The sequence below is a fragment of the Cynoglossus semilaevis genome, chromosome 10, assembly GCF_000523025.1.
Source record: "Cynoglossus semilaevis isolate Cse_v1.0 chromosome 10, Cse_v1.0, whole genome shotgun sequence".
Taxonomy (NCBI): domain Eukaryota; kingdom Metazoa; phylum Chordata; class Actinopteri; order Pleuronectiformes; family Cynoglossidae; genus Cynoglossus; species Cynoglossus semilaevis.
In genome coordinates, this window is record NC_024316.1 from 12,041,303 (window position 1) to 12,057,310 (window position 16,008).

The window sequence follows — 16,008 nt, forward strand, 5'->3', positions numbered from 1 at the left end:
GGGAGGGAGAGAGGGAGAGAGGGAGAGGGCAAGAGCCAGGGATGCAGGCGTGCAGCTCCACAGTGGGAGCCAAGAGGTTATTGGATCCCGGGTTCAGCCGTACACTCGGAGATGCACACAAACACACAGTATGCGCACATACAATAAACATGGACTCCAACTCAATGAAGAAGGCAAAAATATAGGAAACGGGTGGAGGAAAGAGGTGAGAAAGTGTACTGGTGGAGTGATGCGAGTGGGTCTTCTAATGTATGTGTGGCCGTGTGGGTGCAGGGCTTTATTAATGATTGATAACACTGGGATTACAGGCAGAAGGAGGTAGAAGTTCGGAGCAGGTGCTGACATTGACATTCAGACACCGTGCTTGTATTTGCATCTGTTTCTCTCACCTGTCAGGGTAATGTGCGTCCCGGTGCTGCGGCAGACCTTGCTTGCGTCTCTGGCTGGATGAAGACGAGCTGCCCGCTGAGGGCAGATGAGCTTCTAAAACTGCCGGATTCCTCATAGCTGCAGCCAGCGCCTCCTGACGAGCACGGAGTATCTCTGAGTGAGGAGAGAGGAAGATGGAGGGAGAAATGGGGGTGGGGGTGGGGGGCGGTAGGAGTTGACAGGACAGAAATGATGAGAGTGAGAAGGAAAGAAAGTGAAGGAAGGAAGAGAAATAAAAGTTAGTATTTCAGTTTTCTCATTTACACTCAGTAAGGATAAACAAACTCATTCAAACTGATAAAAGTTTGAACCAGTGCAACAGACAACTGTGACCACTGACTGTGGAGCAACTCGGCGGCAACGGGGAAAAGTTGCTCAATTTAATTCACTAAAACAATGTAAGTATAGTTAAAAAAAAGGAGAAGTGACTCAGGTAAAAACTGGTTCCAGATTACAGAGGTTTGTTTTTATTGCATCTTTAGAAATGCACCAAACATTAGTAGTAAGTTGGTCCAAAGGAAACACCAGTGGATATGAAATAATGAATGTGTTTTTGACGCAGCTTCATGCGTCAGGTGCACAGGTTACATATTCACCCTGACCATCGTCGTCATCATCATCTCCGTCATCACACCTCCTCCCCTCAGTGTTAACCTGCCCTCCTGTCTAGAACTCCTGCCCTCCACCACTCTCCTCTTCCATCTTTTTCTCCTCTCTCCTCCCTCTCTCTTTCAGCCCCCATGCTTCTCTCGCTTGCCCTCGCAGGAGAAGGAGACACCAGGAGACATGGCTTCTAATGAGAGAAAAATCCATCCTGCCCTCTCTCTGCCTCAATCTATCTCCACTTCTCCTCCTCCTCCTCCTCTTCTTTCTCCCCCTTCCCCTCCCCCTCCTCCTTCCCCTCCTCCTCCACACACACAGGCACACACACTTTTTTAATTAGACAGATCCCTCAGGAGCTAGGGGCCATTTCCGCCGCCGGTGCGGGTGTGATGTGTGTCTGTGTGATTTAGGTGCTTGTGTATTCGTGCCTGACTGTGTGTTTCTGTGTGTGCTGAAGCAGCTGAGCGGGCGCCGGGGTGGGGGGGGTGAGGCGACAGATATTAATGCGGCCCAGCTCCGGTGTATCGATCTGTTTGCTGCGCCAGGCCGCAGGGGACTCGGCTGGCGGCAGACAAGGGTGTTTGTGTGTGTCTGTGTGTGTGTGTGCGCACACACTCTGGGTCTCTAGTTCCCTCTGATCCTTTCCTTATCTCTCAGCCCCTCTCCCCTCCTCCTACACACACTGAAACATGCACGCACACACAGTGACGGTGTGTACTTGCATACATGCACCAGTGGTAGGAGAGTTGACCTTTAAGAGTGAACTGTGTTCTAATTCCCACCTCACCAATTATGGTTGAGACAGTGTCAGGTAAAGGGAGCCTCAGGTGATTCAGTGCTGCAGGAACATAAAGTTGGGAAACGTCCAGAAGACAAATTTTTAAGAAGAATGGTCAATCATGGCGGCAGATCCCAGGATATCCTGCTCTGCTCTGCCTCAGTTAACAGATGACACCAAGACAACATTTGGTTTCAGTTAGGAGTGAACAGAGATCCACAAACTGAAACTCAACAGTCGATTTATCGACTATTAGACTTCAGATTGTTGTCTGGTCTCTAGTCCAGGTCTCAACTGCAGCGCATGGATACAACTTTTTAACAATTTCTGGTCCAGCTGCTCGTCTGAAAGTCACGATGCTTTCAACAGACAAGTCCAGGAGAGTTGGTTCTACAGCGGAACCTTTGAGAAGGACTCACTGTGATTCTTATTAAAAAGGAAAGAAGGGAAGATAAAATATTTCTAGACTTTGTTTCATTACCAATAAAATAAATATGAAGAAAATCTGTTAATGTGCCTTTGTATGTTTACTGCAGTACCCATTTCTTCTTCTTCCTCTCTCTCTGCTTGTCTGTCTCTCTCTCTCTTTCTTTCTCTCCTCTGTGTCTCTGTCTGTGTGACTCAGAATTTCCACAGCTGCTGGTCAGGGGAAAGTCCAAACGGAGGAAACAAACACACACAAACTCAAGAGTTATTTTAGGAGATCCCAGTTTACCGCTCACACCATCGCTTCTATCCCTTCCAATTTTCTCGCTGTCATCATTCCTGGAGTTGGGCCCAAATCTCCTTCACTTAAGCCAGGTTTTTCCCTCAGCAGGACAAAATAGAGGAGTGCTGCGTTGCTGAAACTTGGCTTTGGTCATGTGATGGATTTGTCGGACTGGCAGGTGCACAAAAGTCAACATCCATCTGCCCAACCTTACTTAGCATGAAAAATGAGCATCTTTTCAGGAAGTGGTATTTAACTAGCAGCACTGCCTCAGCCAGCAGTCCATGTGTGGCATGTTTGTCACATTTAATATGCGTCACTGTCTGTACTTTGTCCAGTCACACACTGGGGGTTTCCATCTCTCTAGGAGGAGAATAGCTTCATGTTTTTTGACCCTGGTGAACCCAGTAAAGAATGACAACTAGTAGCCAGTCAGAATGAGGGCTATCACTGAGGTATCAAAGTAAATAAAAAGGTACATTTGAAGGCCCGACTAAAACAAAACAGAATGATTTCCAAAATGATGCCAATAATGGACCAACCATCTAAAATTAATCTTATTTCATTGCCTTGTTCTCTACAGGAAATGACATCAGTCTCTCAATGTCAATTTTAAATCCTTTGATTTGACAATAAAGTAAATACCTGCTGTTCACACCTGATCTTTAAAAAGAAAATGAAAAACTCATCATGTCCCAAGTTAAAAAAGCTCAATGATAAGAAGGAGGAAGAGGAAGAGGTCACCAACATTTGACTTGCGTTTCCACTAAAGTCGTGTTGAAATAGAGACGATAAAAAGTGTGAGTCATTCGACCGATAAACATTCAAACCCAGGTTTAACAGGTTTCTGACCGGTGTGAACGATGCTTCTGACTAACTGTAGGAGACAAAACAGGATAGTTCTCTACCAAGCTGCCCCCCCCCCCACACACACACACGCTTTCATCTGGATCATCTCTAACCCCCCACCTCCTCTTTTCTCTTTCTTTTCTCTCCCCTTTCATCATATGAAGAAGGGGGGAAGCCCTCCTGGCCATTTCTACAACCCCTGCTATCCCTCCACCGCAACCTCTAATTTCAGCTCCTACTCCCCTTTCCAACTCCTTTTTTTGCCCATCAGGTCCAGAGAGAGCCTCTCAAAACACACACACACAGACGTGCACACAGACACACACAGCGAGTGAGTTCCTCCTCACACTTGGCCCTTTCAATGCACACACATTTTCTGTGCCCTACACTTCAAAAACATGAAAGGATGCTCTGCAGGGACCAAGGCTAAAGCAAGAGTTGGAGGTGGGGGTGAGGTAAGCAGGAGGAGGGAGGCCAGTATAAAAGCGGTGCTTGAGAGAGGGAGATGTATAAGGGATGGTGGTGGAGGTGGAGGTGGTGTTTGGTGCTCAGTAGGGAGGAAGAAAGGGGTCACTGGAGGCCCCAGCCAGCCTGGGTCAATGTCAAGGGGGCTCCGACTGAAGTGATTCTCATCAGGCTCTCAGGAGACAAAACAGCAGGCGCTTCGTTCCACCTCTTAGACTGCTAATATCTGAGAGCTGCAGCTTCTTTACAAGGTCCAACTGTTAATTAGAGACAGAGTGGTTCAGGGTGTGGTGTGATAATGGGTGACTCTACGTAAACCTGAGAACTCACTGTCACTGAGTGGAAGGAAGAGGGTTGCCAAGTTTGGAAAGGATGGAGCTGAAAGGTCAGGTGGTGTTGTTGGACACCGTTACAGCTGTGGTTTATCTGGGAAGATATGATATGATTCTAACTCCTGTTGGTCTGTCATCAATGGAAAGTCAAATCTGGACACTGTATTCCACTGTATTCCCAATCATATAGAACATATGATTATCAGTGACCAGGTTCTTAAACACAGACGATACAAATTCAAAAGTGTTGTTTTTTAAGGGATTTAGCCAGAAATTGTAACAAGAAACTTTAAACTACTAGAACTGAAACAATACTGAAAGTTGGTTGTAGCAAAATGATTAATGATAGACCAAGAATTGGTGACAGTTTTACACAGTAAAAATTGCTAAAAGGCAACTTAAAAGTTAGAACAAGCCATAGGCGAGACGAAAAGACAATACTGAGCTAAAACTGGCCAGAAATGAAGTAGAATAAAAAAAATTTACTTTAAAGTTAGAGTTTGTTTTTTTTTAAAGTCAGCCAAAATTGATAACAAATGGCTAAAAAATTACACATAATTAATCAACAAAATCTAACTAAAAGTTATCTAAAAAATGTACTTGAAGGAATTAAGGAAATGTCATAAAAGGTCAAAGTTAGTCCAAATAGCAAGATGTTATTTGAAAAATAACTCTAAATGTAAGGTCAGAAAATGTTAAAAGTGCAAGAAAGGTTAATAAAACTGAGCACTGACATAGAAACTATGAAGAGTAGATAAGACTATCTACTGAATATGAAATACTCAATAGAAATTATTAAAGTGTGTTGATAATTTGCTAAAAGTTAGCTAAAAACAGGTATGAAATTAGCTTAAACCAACCTGTAAATGATCTTTAACATATTTATCTTTTTGCCTTTATTGTCTTTCATCCCACAAATGTTCTAGTTCCTCCTCATTTAGATTTCTGTTGGCTTTTTACTTTTACCAGTGCCGACCTAAACTCACTGCAGTTCAGAGGAAGCAGAACGCACGAATGTGTGGAAACTATCAAACCCTTTCCAATGTGTAAGTAAAGAAAGGCAGTGAGTGTCTCTGCGCTGCGCCTGAGCGTCTGCCTCACACCAGAGAGGATTCTGGGAAAGGAAGCCAGCGATCAGACTGCACCCCAGGCCATAAAACCCCCACAATGCACTGCATCTTTCCTCTAACTCCTCTAAAACACCAGGAAGAGGCAATTAAAGCTTTTATAGGCTTCGCCCCCTAGATTTGCAGCTAGCAATTAAAAATCATTACTAATCAAATAAAAATAAAAGTAGCTCAAACTACAAGTCAGCCAAGGCATTGATTGAATTTATGCTACTGTGAAAGAGCTCATAAAGACGAGTGGGGCTTTATGTTACAGTCTTCACTAAAACGTGAGAAAATAGTTGACATTTAATGACAGGCAGAGGCGAAATTAATGCAAAAGCAAAGATGCAAAACAAGTTCCTGATTTTCTTCTTCTTCTTCCACCGAACTACAAATCTGTCAGAGTAAGACTGGTGAATTTTCATTGTCTGTGAAAATTGGAAGAAGCCTGGACGCACTGATGGTTTTGTGAGGGCTGAGAGATTTAGAGCTCTGGCAGACATCCAGTGAGAGCTTCCGGATCAATTGTGGCGTTGATGCATGCGAATGCCTCGTGGGTGTTAACAACGGAGAGCCACGGTGGTCAGAAATCACACTGAGTGACACTTTGACACTGGGTGGGCAAGAGCCACAAATAGAAATGTCAGCCGTCTGCTGAGGCCAGGCTTTGACAATGGCAGCAGTGTGGCACACACCTTCACATGGAACCCTGAACACAGCACTGCTCTCTGGGGTTACAAAGCAGATCAGCAGCCTGGTGACTCTCTGACAAGTGAGGGAAGACTTTTTTATAGCAGCTGCTCAAGTGCTTCCACAAGAAACTCTCTTAGTTTGAGTTGTTTCAAACTTACTCTCAAGTTACTTCACAACAAAGGAGAAGAGACAGAGGGAAGTACCTGAGGATCTTTCATGAGTCACTTCTTACTGCTGCAGATGGAAACACGACTCTGACTTTTTATTTCTCCAGGAACACAGTGTAGAAGTGTAAAAAGATGAGAGTTTGTGGACTGACCGTGGCCGGGCAGACCCATGCTGCTCGCCAGTTGATAGAGTCGCTGCTGCTGCTCTTCGTAGGAGCCCTGTTCACTGAGTGCTGACATCATGCGTCTGTAATGTTCCTCGGGGCTCATGTGGCTGCTGCCGGCCTCCACGACTGGACTCTGGGAGTTTTCTGAGGAGAGGAAGACATTTAAGATTACCACATTTATGAAATTACCACAGGTACTGCCCAACTGTTAATGACTCATACTGAGAGTGGAACAAACCTCAAACTCTCTGAGCAGAATTATGATGAGATTCATGAACTTTTCTTTTCAATTGTTTTCATATAAACACACCAATAATAATAATAGGTCGTTTCTAAGAAGAGAGGATCATATGTGAAAGCAGGGCCAACACTACGCAGAGGCTTGGATCACAATGCAAAAATCACTTGACAAATAATAGCGAAAAAGACAAAAAAGTATATTAACTCAATATGCTAGCTAACAGTTGGCAGAAATGACCACAAATCAACTAAAACAGTGGAGGATAAATTAGAAAAAGTAAGGACAACATTTAAATTAGCTAACTAAACTAGCTAACTTTTTTACATGAAAATGAACGCACAGTGAGAAAAGAAATCCCTCTACTGCCAGAGGATCCTGGTGATATGACAGTGATTATTTTACATTTGGATTCTCATGGACAGGTATGCGTCCCTCGCTGTCGGTCAGTATTGCTTTGTGTTTGTTTTTTTACTCTGTAACCTTGTGCCTTTCCCTGGTGTGGAGTTAATCTAGTCTACTGGTGAGACAATCTGGCTCGGCAACATTTGTGACTTTTATAAGACAAATGCTCATTAGAGTAAAATGTGATACTTTGTCCTAACAATCCTGCAGAGTAAAATAAGGACAGGAAACTCTCTCTCCGTCTCTGAGATATAGCCTGCCCCAAATATGAGTGAGAACATCCACCTCTACGTATCATTTATGAAGAAGAGAGCGGTGATGGAGTGTGAGTCTCTTTGGATGAAGCTGTACACATGTGAGCATGTATTGTTAATGGTCTGGGCCTGACCTGAGCACGAACTCTCCGCTGCACTGTCAGGAGGCACAGCGCTGCGGCCGCCAGCAGCTGCACAGGTACAAGAGTCAATTACTGTGCAGTACCCCAGACTACTAACAATGAAGACCAACCATATTTAGGCTAACAATATTAATCCCACTTCATCACTCTGCGTATGTGTGTGCGCTACAGCTGCTCTGCTGTGTAGATGATCTCGTGTGTAATATCTATCAAACTGTCACTGCCCACTCCTGATCTCTCCCTCTGACCCCCCCTCCCCACTTATTCTCCCTGTCAATAGTAACATGATCTAAGGTAAAGGTGGTGGGGGATATGGGGCAGTGGTTAGGGAGTTGGAGAAGGGGGAGGAGGAGAAGCCGAGGAAAGCAGGGGGTTATTTTTACCACCCTCCTCCTTATTGAAACCTGAGCCTGGCCCCAGGCAGGCGAGCAGGAGTGGCGCTGAGGAGCGGAGGTGAGGAGGAGGAGATGGGCGGGGAGGAAGCACGCAAGCATCCCCGTCGCCAACGCCAAGCTTTTGGCAAATCCACACTAGGTCAATGAGCCTGTGCGTTCGTGTGTTTGTCTGAAGTTTTTTTTTTTTGCGCTCTTTAAACACAGCAGGGGGCGTAGAGTTCACAGCTGAAATAAAAGCAGATGTCATTTACGCAGCAGCATCCAATCCCTCTGGCTCCATCCCTACGCTACGCTTTCATTCTCTGCCTGTGAAGACGCTTCTCCACCTGCTTTAGTCATTAGCTGATAGTGAGTTTGTGTCATCAAAGATGGAGGCGAAAAGATGTAGCACAGATAACACACTTAAAGAGCGAGCTCAAGGTTAAGATACAAAATCTGCAAAGACTCAGAAAGGAGTTGGCTGAAAAACGCACACACCCGCACAAGATTTTGTGTTTTGTGAGCCATTCACATTGACATAATTCACTACCTTGCCCACCCTAACCTTAACCATTACAAACATATGCATAATCCTAATACTTTGTATAATCTGACCTTAATTCTAAACCTAACATGAAACTAAATTTTGAATCTCAAAATACCATCTGACTCTTGATGACCTGCGAAATGTCCCGACAAGAAAAGATACACTGAGAAAACACACACACACACACGTACAGTCTCTGGTTCTTTTATGCAAATAACAGCATATCTGGCTCATAACAGGGTTCGTTTTCTTCAGAAGCCAAACACACAAGGAAGAATCAACAAAAATTGCTTAAAAGCCCACAAGCTCCATTTGCCTTAAAAGGAAGCCAAGGCTGAGCACACAAACAGATAACCACACACACACGCTGACACAAAAAAAGATAGAATATTCCATGTATTTTTCAAAGGATGGATTAAAGTGACTGGAACACTAATGGTCCAGTCAGAGAGACTAGAAGAAGAGGCTGTTGGTCAAATGTCAACCACAGGGAAACACAACGTTCCTAGTGGGATTCACCCAAACTTCAAGTTCAATACCGTACTGATCTTCAGGACAGCCGAGGACAGCCGAGGACTCGAGCACTGACAATGACGCGACTCCAACCTCAGAGAACTCATCTCAACTCTAGTGAATTTGACATTAAGGCTGTGAGAATTTTCACATTTTTCACCAGGGACTTTGAACTTGAATCAAGTGACATGTAACTTTATTAAGTTATTTGGACTCAAAGCTGTTTGAACTTAAGTCATGCTCAAAAACTCAACTTGAAGTTTTGTGTCTGAATTTAGTTTATTTTTTATCAACCACACCTTAAAGTTCTGACATAAAGTGACTGGAAATCTTATGGACACTAACGATTAGGGAATCTAAAATATAGATACTTCAGTAATTTGGGACTCAAACTTGGACTTGAATTTAACTCGACCTACGGAATTAACTCTGTTTTAACTCTTTGGACTCAGATTCAACTTTCCTGTGTCTGTGACTTCGACTCTTCAGAGTTGACATTCTATGACTTGGCCATGGACTTGAAAACTTGGGAACTCTCAACTTTATTTCCGTGACGCAAACTCTCGCTCGAAACTTCTGTGAATCAGACTCTGAATCACAACCCCGAGAAATCATCTCAGACTTGACTTGAACTTGGACTTGAACTTGGATTTCAACATCTTTGACGTGTGTGTGTGTGTGTGTGATATGGTTGTGTGTATGTAGAGATGTGGTTGAATGTGTGGTAAGCCGTCCTCAGACTTTTTCTGCTGTATAATGCATCAGACAGGAAGTCTTCCACAGGAGTCCACAGGGACAGTGGCCACGCTGGCTCCGCACCGGGAGCCCAGTTTCACACCACACTGGGGAGATATTAATAATGAAGGACGGCGCCTGTTTCCCACTGTACGTAGAGACGCTGTCTTACCGTGGCGTGTATTGGCAGTGTCCGTCACACCGAGTAAATTAAAAGTTAACAGAGGAGTGTTTATGTTAGCCGTCCGCTCTGACACTGATACTGTCCTATTAAAATGGCATGTTATTGAACATATTACATTACATTGTGTGCTCTACATGTTTAAATCTGACTTCACCTAAATAACCGTTTTCATTGGCCCTGCATCTGCAGCAGAAATTAGTTCCAAAGTAAACTGTCCTACAGTAAGACTGCAGGATGACCTTGGTCATTTAGATGCTGATGTAAACCAAAAGATGGAAATACACACAGGACTTAGATTTTACAACTCTGCAAAAAAATAATAAAATTGAATCTTTTATTTCATACAATCGTATCAGTGGTCACCTCTGCTCATCAGGGAAAAACGACTTCTCAGTGGTGGTGTCTGTGTGTGTTGAAACCACAGGAAATTTTAGCAGATTCTTACAACCTTTAGAAATTTAGCTAATTTTTTTTGTGTTTTTTTGGTTTTTAATTTGTCATCTCAGTTTAGAGTTTGAATTGACTTTTAGTTTTCTATACATATATTCTTAATCCAATTTTAGCTGCACTCTGCTAACTTTTATTTTGGCTCAACCTTTCAGTCGTGTTGCTGGTACTTCAGACAACGTTCTGGCCCAGTCTGTGGAGAGTTTTCTTTTAGTTTCTTGCTAGCTTCTGACTTAATGGTATTGCTTATTTGGAGTCTAATACTTTCATGTGTATTTGGATAACCTTTAGTCAATATTACTGCAGGAACAATTTCATGGCAACAGACAGGTGACTGAACCAAGAAGTCTGACCAAGGCTGTGTTTGTCTATGTTTATCATGTGTATGACAAAGGTGAGTGTTTGTGTGCCAGGCAGTGTTTGTCTCTACACGTCTTTATCAAACTAGCCCAACCACTGACCAGCAGCAGCTGAATAGGTACCACTGCTTCCTCCACCGCTAACACCCGCTCACCTGCTTCCTGTCAGTGACAGCCTGTCTGGTCTGTGTGCAGCTATAACACCACAACATGTAAATGTGCTGCTCGCTCTTACCTTTGGGGGAAATGCTACGTGACTTCTTGCTGTCAGAGGGACACTCGCTGCTGCTGCTGCTGCTGTTGGGAGAGAAGCTTCTCCTCTTGCCTAGAAGGGCATCTGAAATCACATACAGCACACAGACAGAAAGTGCAGTCAGTACAAACCCAAAGTAAAGGCTTCATATTGCTGCTCTGGTCTGTGTCTACCTGCATACATGGAGGCTGCTTTGGAAATGAGTTAGGAGCAGAGAAGAGAAGTCAAAGTGGGGGAAACAAGTGACAGGTAGAGAGAAAGAGAGAGAAACGCAGCAAGTGAAGCAAAGCTCGGGCGTCTGGAGATGTGCCTGTTCTGTCAGAGATGAGAGGGGGCCTGCACCGCCGCGGATGACACATCTGCCCGCCTCGTTCAAACACGTGGGTGTTTGTCTGCTGCAGGGAGGACGTAGGGCTCCGTCTCCTTCTGTCTCCTCCAATATCTTTTACCAACAATCAGACCCCAGTGTTATCACTGTTCTCCTTTTTCTCTCCTGCTGTTATTCTCCAGATTTCTCCAGGCCTTGGCTCAGAAGCTTCAGAGTAAACCAAAGAAGCAAACGCTGCTAAGCTGCATTAGAAATTCATCTGAGCTTTTATGATGTTCTCATCATTGTTTTTCTAACTGCTCAACTCGTCTCCACTCAAACTCACGTTGTTGTTTTTTTTCTAGCTGTGTTTGTACCAAACTTCAAATTCACCTCTCCTCTCAGCCCGTCTTTGCTGCTCCTTCTTCCTCCTCCTCTCTGTGACCTCCTCCCCAAATACCAAATAGGATATAGTGTAAAGTTACAGCACCCCTAACTGCCTTCCTCTCCCCTCACCTCTCATCTCTCTCTCTTCCTTTCCAGCCCATCACATACACCCCCACCTCAAACACACCTCCAATCAATATGGCCTAATCAGAGAGGAAAGGAGGGGGAAATCTAGAGAACATGACACGCAGCACTGACAGAACGAAAAAAAAAAAAAAAACAGTGTCAGTCCTCTGTCTACCTCCAAGTGTCCTTCTCACTCCGACTTTCCTCATGTTATTTCTAACTTATGTAGCTTCGTTTTCCCTTTAAATCCTATTTAACAGCAAACATCATCCCATCTTTGTCTCTTTATACTTTCTTACACCTCACCCTCTTCCTTTTGTACAGATTTAGAACAGACATTGTTCAATTTTCCTACTCCTTTATCCATAGACTGTGAAGAAAAGATATAGGTGCTCAGCGACACAGTTTTAAAATGTCAGGGCGCAACACCACTGCTAACCAACAGGGGGCTGCTTGTAAATACTACCATAAAATAGATCGGGAACATAAACAGGGTATTTTAAATTATTGACAGACAAATTAACGCATGTAATTGTCACTATCTTACTATGCAAATTTTCTGGCACACTAGCAACACTGACGTGCACACGCCTGCCTGGTAGGTCCAGTTTGTTAGCCAGCTGACTTGAGCACACAAAAAGGATTGGCGAACAGTGATGGAAGATAAGACATTGCGTGTCTTGTTGAGCAGAACTTTTTTTTTTTTAAACTTCCCAAAGGCAGCTTGGATAAGAGCATGGCTGTGTGCAAAGTCAAGAAAGAAAAAGTTTTCTTATCACAGCAGCACTTTGAGTCTAAGGTACCAAACAAGTTCCTGCGAGCATTGACACAGCAGCTAACTGTTAGCTACGGCAGCTCTAGTACAGGGCAACAGTGGAGCCATCCTACAACAGACCTGATAAAGGGGTTCAGAGACAAAAGAAAATGTTGAATAATATAACTGTAATTTCACTAAGAGTTGGTGAGAAAAATTGGTGAGTTTAGTTAAACACCTTTTTCACAGTTTATTCCCAAATCTGGACCTCGGTCACAGTGTTTGGCTATTTACAGACTAATGAAGTGACAACTTGTAATTACCGCCTAAAGCTTAAACGTGAAGTAACTGCTGGATAAAGACAAAGAATTTATTTTTTTACACACGAACATGTTTGTGACAGCAGTAGATGTTTAGAGCCACAGTGACTCAGCGCTGCAAGGTGACTGATTCCAACACAAGGCTTGTGAAAAATAACACAATTGTAAAAAGTTATTGTGGAAACGGTTCTGTTTTTTGTGGACTTTCTATTAACCTGCAGTTTATGAACCTGTCGAGTTTGGATCTGGCCAAACGTTGGATAATTAGCAGCTAGAGGTTCAATGGCTCATATCTATTTTTCTACATTTCACATCCTTACACCCAGAGCCTCTCAGGATCAAACACACACCCTCAAACACACACTTGAGTCGTCTCTTCAGCCGACTTCACTCAGGACATTCTGTCTCCTGAGCAGGGGCCTGAGGGCCAGAGATTTGAGGGTGAAAAGCTTTTAAAGCCAATTAAATGTGGCTTCTTAAAGCACCGGCGCTTCCTTTTTAATGCCAAACCATGAGCTCTGCTAGTGTCTGTGCTAAACCTTTTACTCCCTACTTACTCTGCTCCCAGTCAGCTTTTCTGCTCAGGGCCTCCTAATATCATTTCTTTGTTAATGCTGCTGAGGTATTAGCGGCTATGGAGTCTAAAGTTCTATTTTAGACCCAAGGCCATGAATTTAGGAGTCTAAAGAGGGAAAGTGAAAATGCAGTTTTGGTTGTAAAAATACATAAATAAATAAAAAGAGGTGGGGCATCAAACCCAAACTATATACAATCAAAGGTTTTTATTATATCATAGATTAGTGGTTTTAAGAATTATTGCATTATTGTGTTGTGGTTTATAAATCAACTAAAGTTTAAATGGCTTTTTACTTCTCATTTTTATTTTTATCAAATATTTGTTTTGCATGTAAGATGAAATAATTGTTTAAAATAAAAGATATTTTAAAATGTGTTAATTATTGTTAAAAACAAACAGTCCAGACTAACGTTTTCATGTTGCAATATTTTGTTTTCATCTGGTTTTAGAATAGAGGGAGAGAAAGGAGGAAGAGTGGGGCCTAAACCGATTCTCTTTCATGTGACACTGCCAGGGTGAACCATCCGCAGGGGATCATTCCTCCTCCTCTTATACTCTCAGATTTCCTCTTCTCCCTAAAACTTTAGTCCTCCTCCTCTCCTCTTTCCATCCCATGGAGCGCGGTGACAGCTCAGACAGCCAGACTCCTTAATTCCTCTCTTACTCCGTTAATCTGTCATCTTTATCAGGCTGTAGAGTGGGGAGGGGCGGTGGGTGTGGGAGGGAGGGGGAGTGACAGGCAGGGGGTGAGTAGGGTGAGCCGCCAGCCGCAGCCTCCCGATCAATCTCCACATTACAGCTGACAGAATGGTGCTAATAACTTATTGATCACCCCTCCGTGCGCTGGGGCCTCCGTCGGCCCTGAAAGCCCCGCCATTGATTGGCTTACGGCCCGGTGCAGCAGGGGGAGGCAGGGGAGGTGGATGGGGGAGGTTTGAGATAGGAGGGGGAGGCGGGAAGCGCCCCTGCTCCTGCTGAGGGGCCGACGCACCACTGCTGACGTGTGCAAATGTAGACAGTGGCAGGAACACAGTGCTCTGCTGTACTGTGTTCTAACAGGAAGTGAGAAATGAACAGAGCAGCAGCACCGAAGAAGAAGAAGAAGAAGAAGAAGAAGAAGAAGAAGAAGAAGAAGAAGAAGAAGAAGAAGAAGAAGAAGAAGAAAGATGAAGTTTAAATGATCTGAGCTCCAACTGTAACATACTCTGTGTTGGACAGTGATGTCCTCACCCTGGACTGGACCTTCAGAGTCCATCTGATCTGGCTCTGGTCTCCTTCCGTCCATCATGTCTTTCATGAGGGTGACGTGTGTGATGTATCTGTCTCCAGTCACCTTGTCTTCTGTCACCACGCCACTTAGCTTCACTGATTTACTGAATGAGTAAAAATAAAAACATGGGCTTCATTTACGACTGAATCAATTAGTCAATCAATCAATACATGTGTTATTGATTTATTACCTTTCATTACCTACTTCAGTACTACATGTTTACACCGTTTCAGAGTATTACTGCGTGTATTCCTGTGTATTTTGTTCTTGCTTGCTCCACTGACTGTGTTTTTATGACTCACTTTATTTAGCCTTCGTTTTTATTGCTCCACTACTGAATCTAATTATTTTACTCACTGTATTTATGCTCTTATTTTTATTATTGTAATCAACTGACTAAAATATGGCTGACCCTCCTGCTGGCTGTTCATGCACAGTTCTGTTGTTGTTGTTCAGCGGAGTGCAGTCAGTCATTCAGAGCGGTGATGTTTCTATCAGCAGTAGATGTGTTTTCTAACCTACACCTCTTGATTCCTGACAACCGCCCTTTTATTAGTCAATCACACTTTAGTCAGAGTTCACTCATTCAATTTAAATTACTCTCTAGTCTAGTTAGCCAAAATTCCACTTTTGTGCATATTCATACTGTTTGTTCTAAAACTAGCCAATGATGCTAATTTAGTGTTAACAAGTAACTAACTTTTGCAAGATTTTGCAATTTTTTCCACCCCTGTCCTGTGCATATTTTTAGGTCATTTTCTACATTTCTTTATTAACATGTAGTTATTCTCTGGTTAACACTTAAATACTGTTCATACATAATTCGTTGATTTTCTCTGCTGTTTAATCCTGAATTGACATTAGGGTGTACACACAGGTCAAGTTTAATTACTGGGCGTTGTCAGCTGACATCAAACGTAGTCCTTGTTTTGTTAAACCCTTTAATGACATTTGACCCAACCTGCTTCTGTTTGTAGAGGCTGTCCATGGGCAACAGTGAGCTATTGGTGAGCATAATACGACACATTAATTTATATTGAAACTTTTGTTAATTACTTATAATGATTTAATGACAACGTTAGATAATTGTACGTTTACTTATTGTCATGGCATAGTGACTACTAAAGCTGAAACGTTGATGCTGCCTCTTAGTTAGTCAGATGTGTGACTGAGTTAATGTCATCAGAAATTCAGACCTTTTATTTTGGAACTGTCTTTTTATGCTAATGAAACATTTATACTTTATAAGATCTCACTCTAGCCACACCAGCAAACTCAGCTTTTGAAACCATACATTCTAAACACCACAGGGAAAGACGTGCGCACACACAAACACGCACACACATACGAGCTGTAAATGCCTATGTGGGGGAGCGAGAGAGAGAAAGAGAGAAAGAGAGAGAGAGAGGACGGCTGTCCAAAAAACACCTTATCTGACTGTTTGAGTCTCCGGTCTGACCGCAGAGCCACAGTTTACAGTCTCCACAGGCAGTCAGACTCTCAGCGTCGGCGCC

General features: G+C 43.3%; 1 protein-coding gene across 3 annotated transcripts in view; it reads right to left on the reverse strand.

Moving 5' to 3' along the window:
- The window catches only part of samd11 (sterile alpha motif domain containing 11), a 94,553-nt gene that overhangs the window by 10,099 nt on the left and 68,446 nt on the right, over positions 1-16,008 (reverse strand). For all 3 annotated transcript variants that reach the window (XM_008318817.3, XM_008318816.3, XM_008318815.3), the window contains 3 exons: positions 10,736-10,837; positions 6,287-6,445; positions 390-543 (listed from right to left, as the gene is read on the reverse strand). In XM_008318817.3, the coding sequence (XP_008317039.1) occupies positions 390-543; positions 6,287-6,445; positions 10,736-10,837 (415 nt within the window). The remainder of the gene's footprint in view (positions 1-389; positions 544-6,286; positions 6,446-10,735; positions 10,838-16,008) is intronic.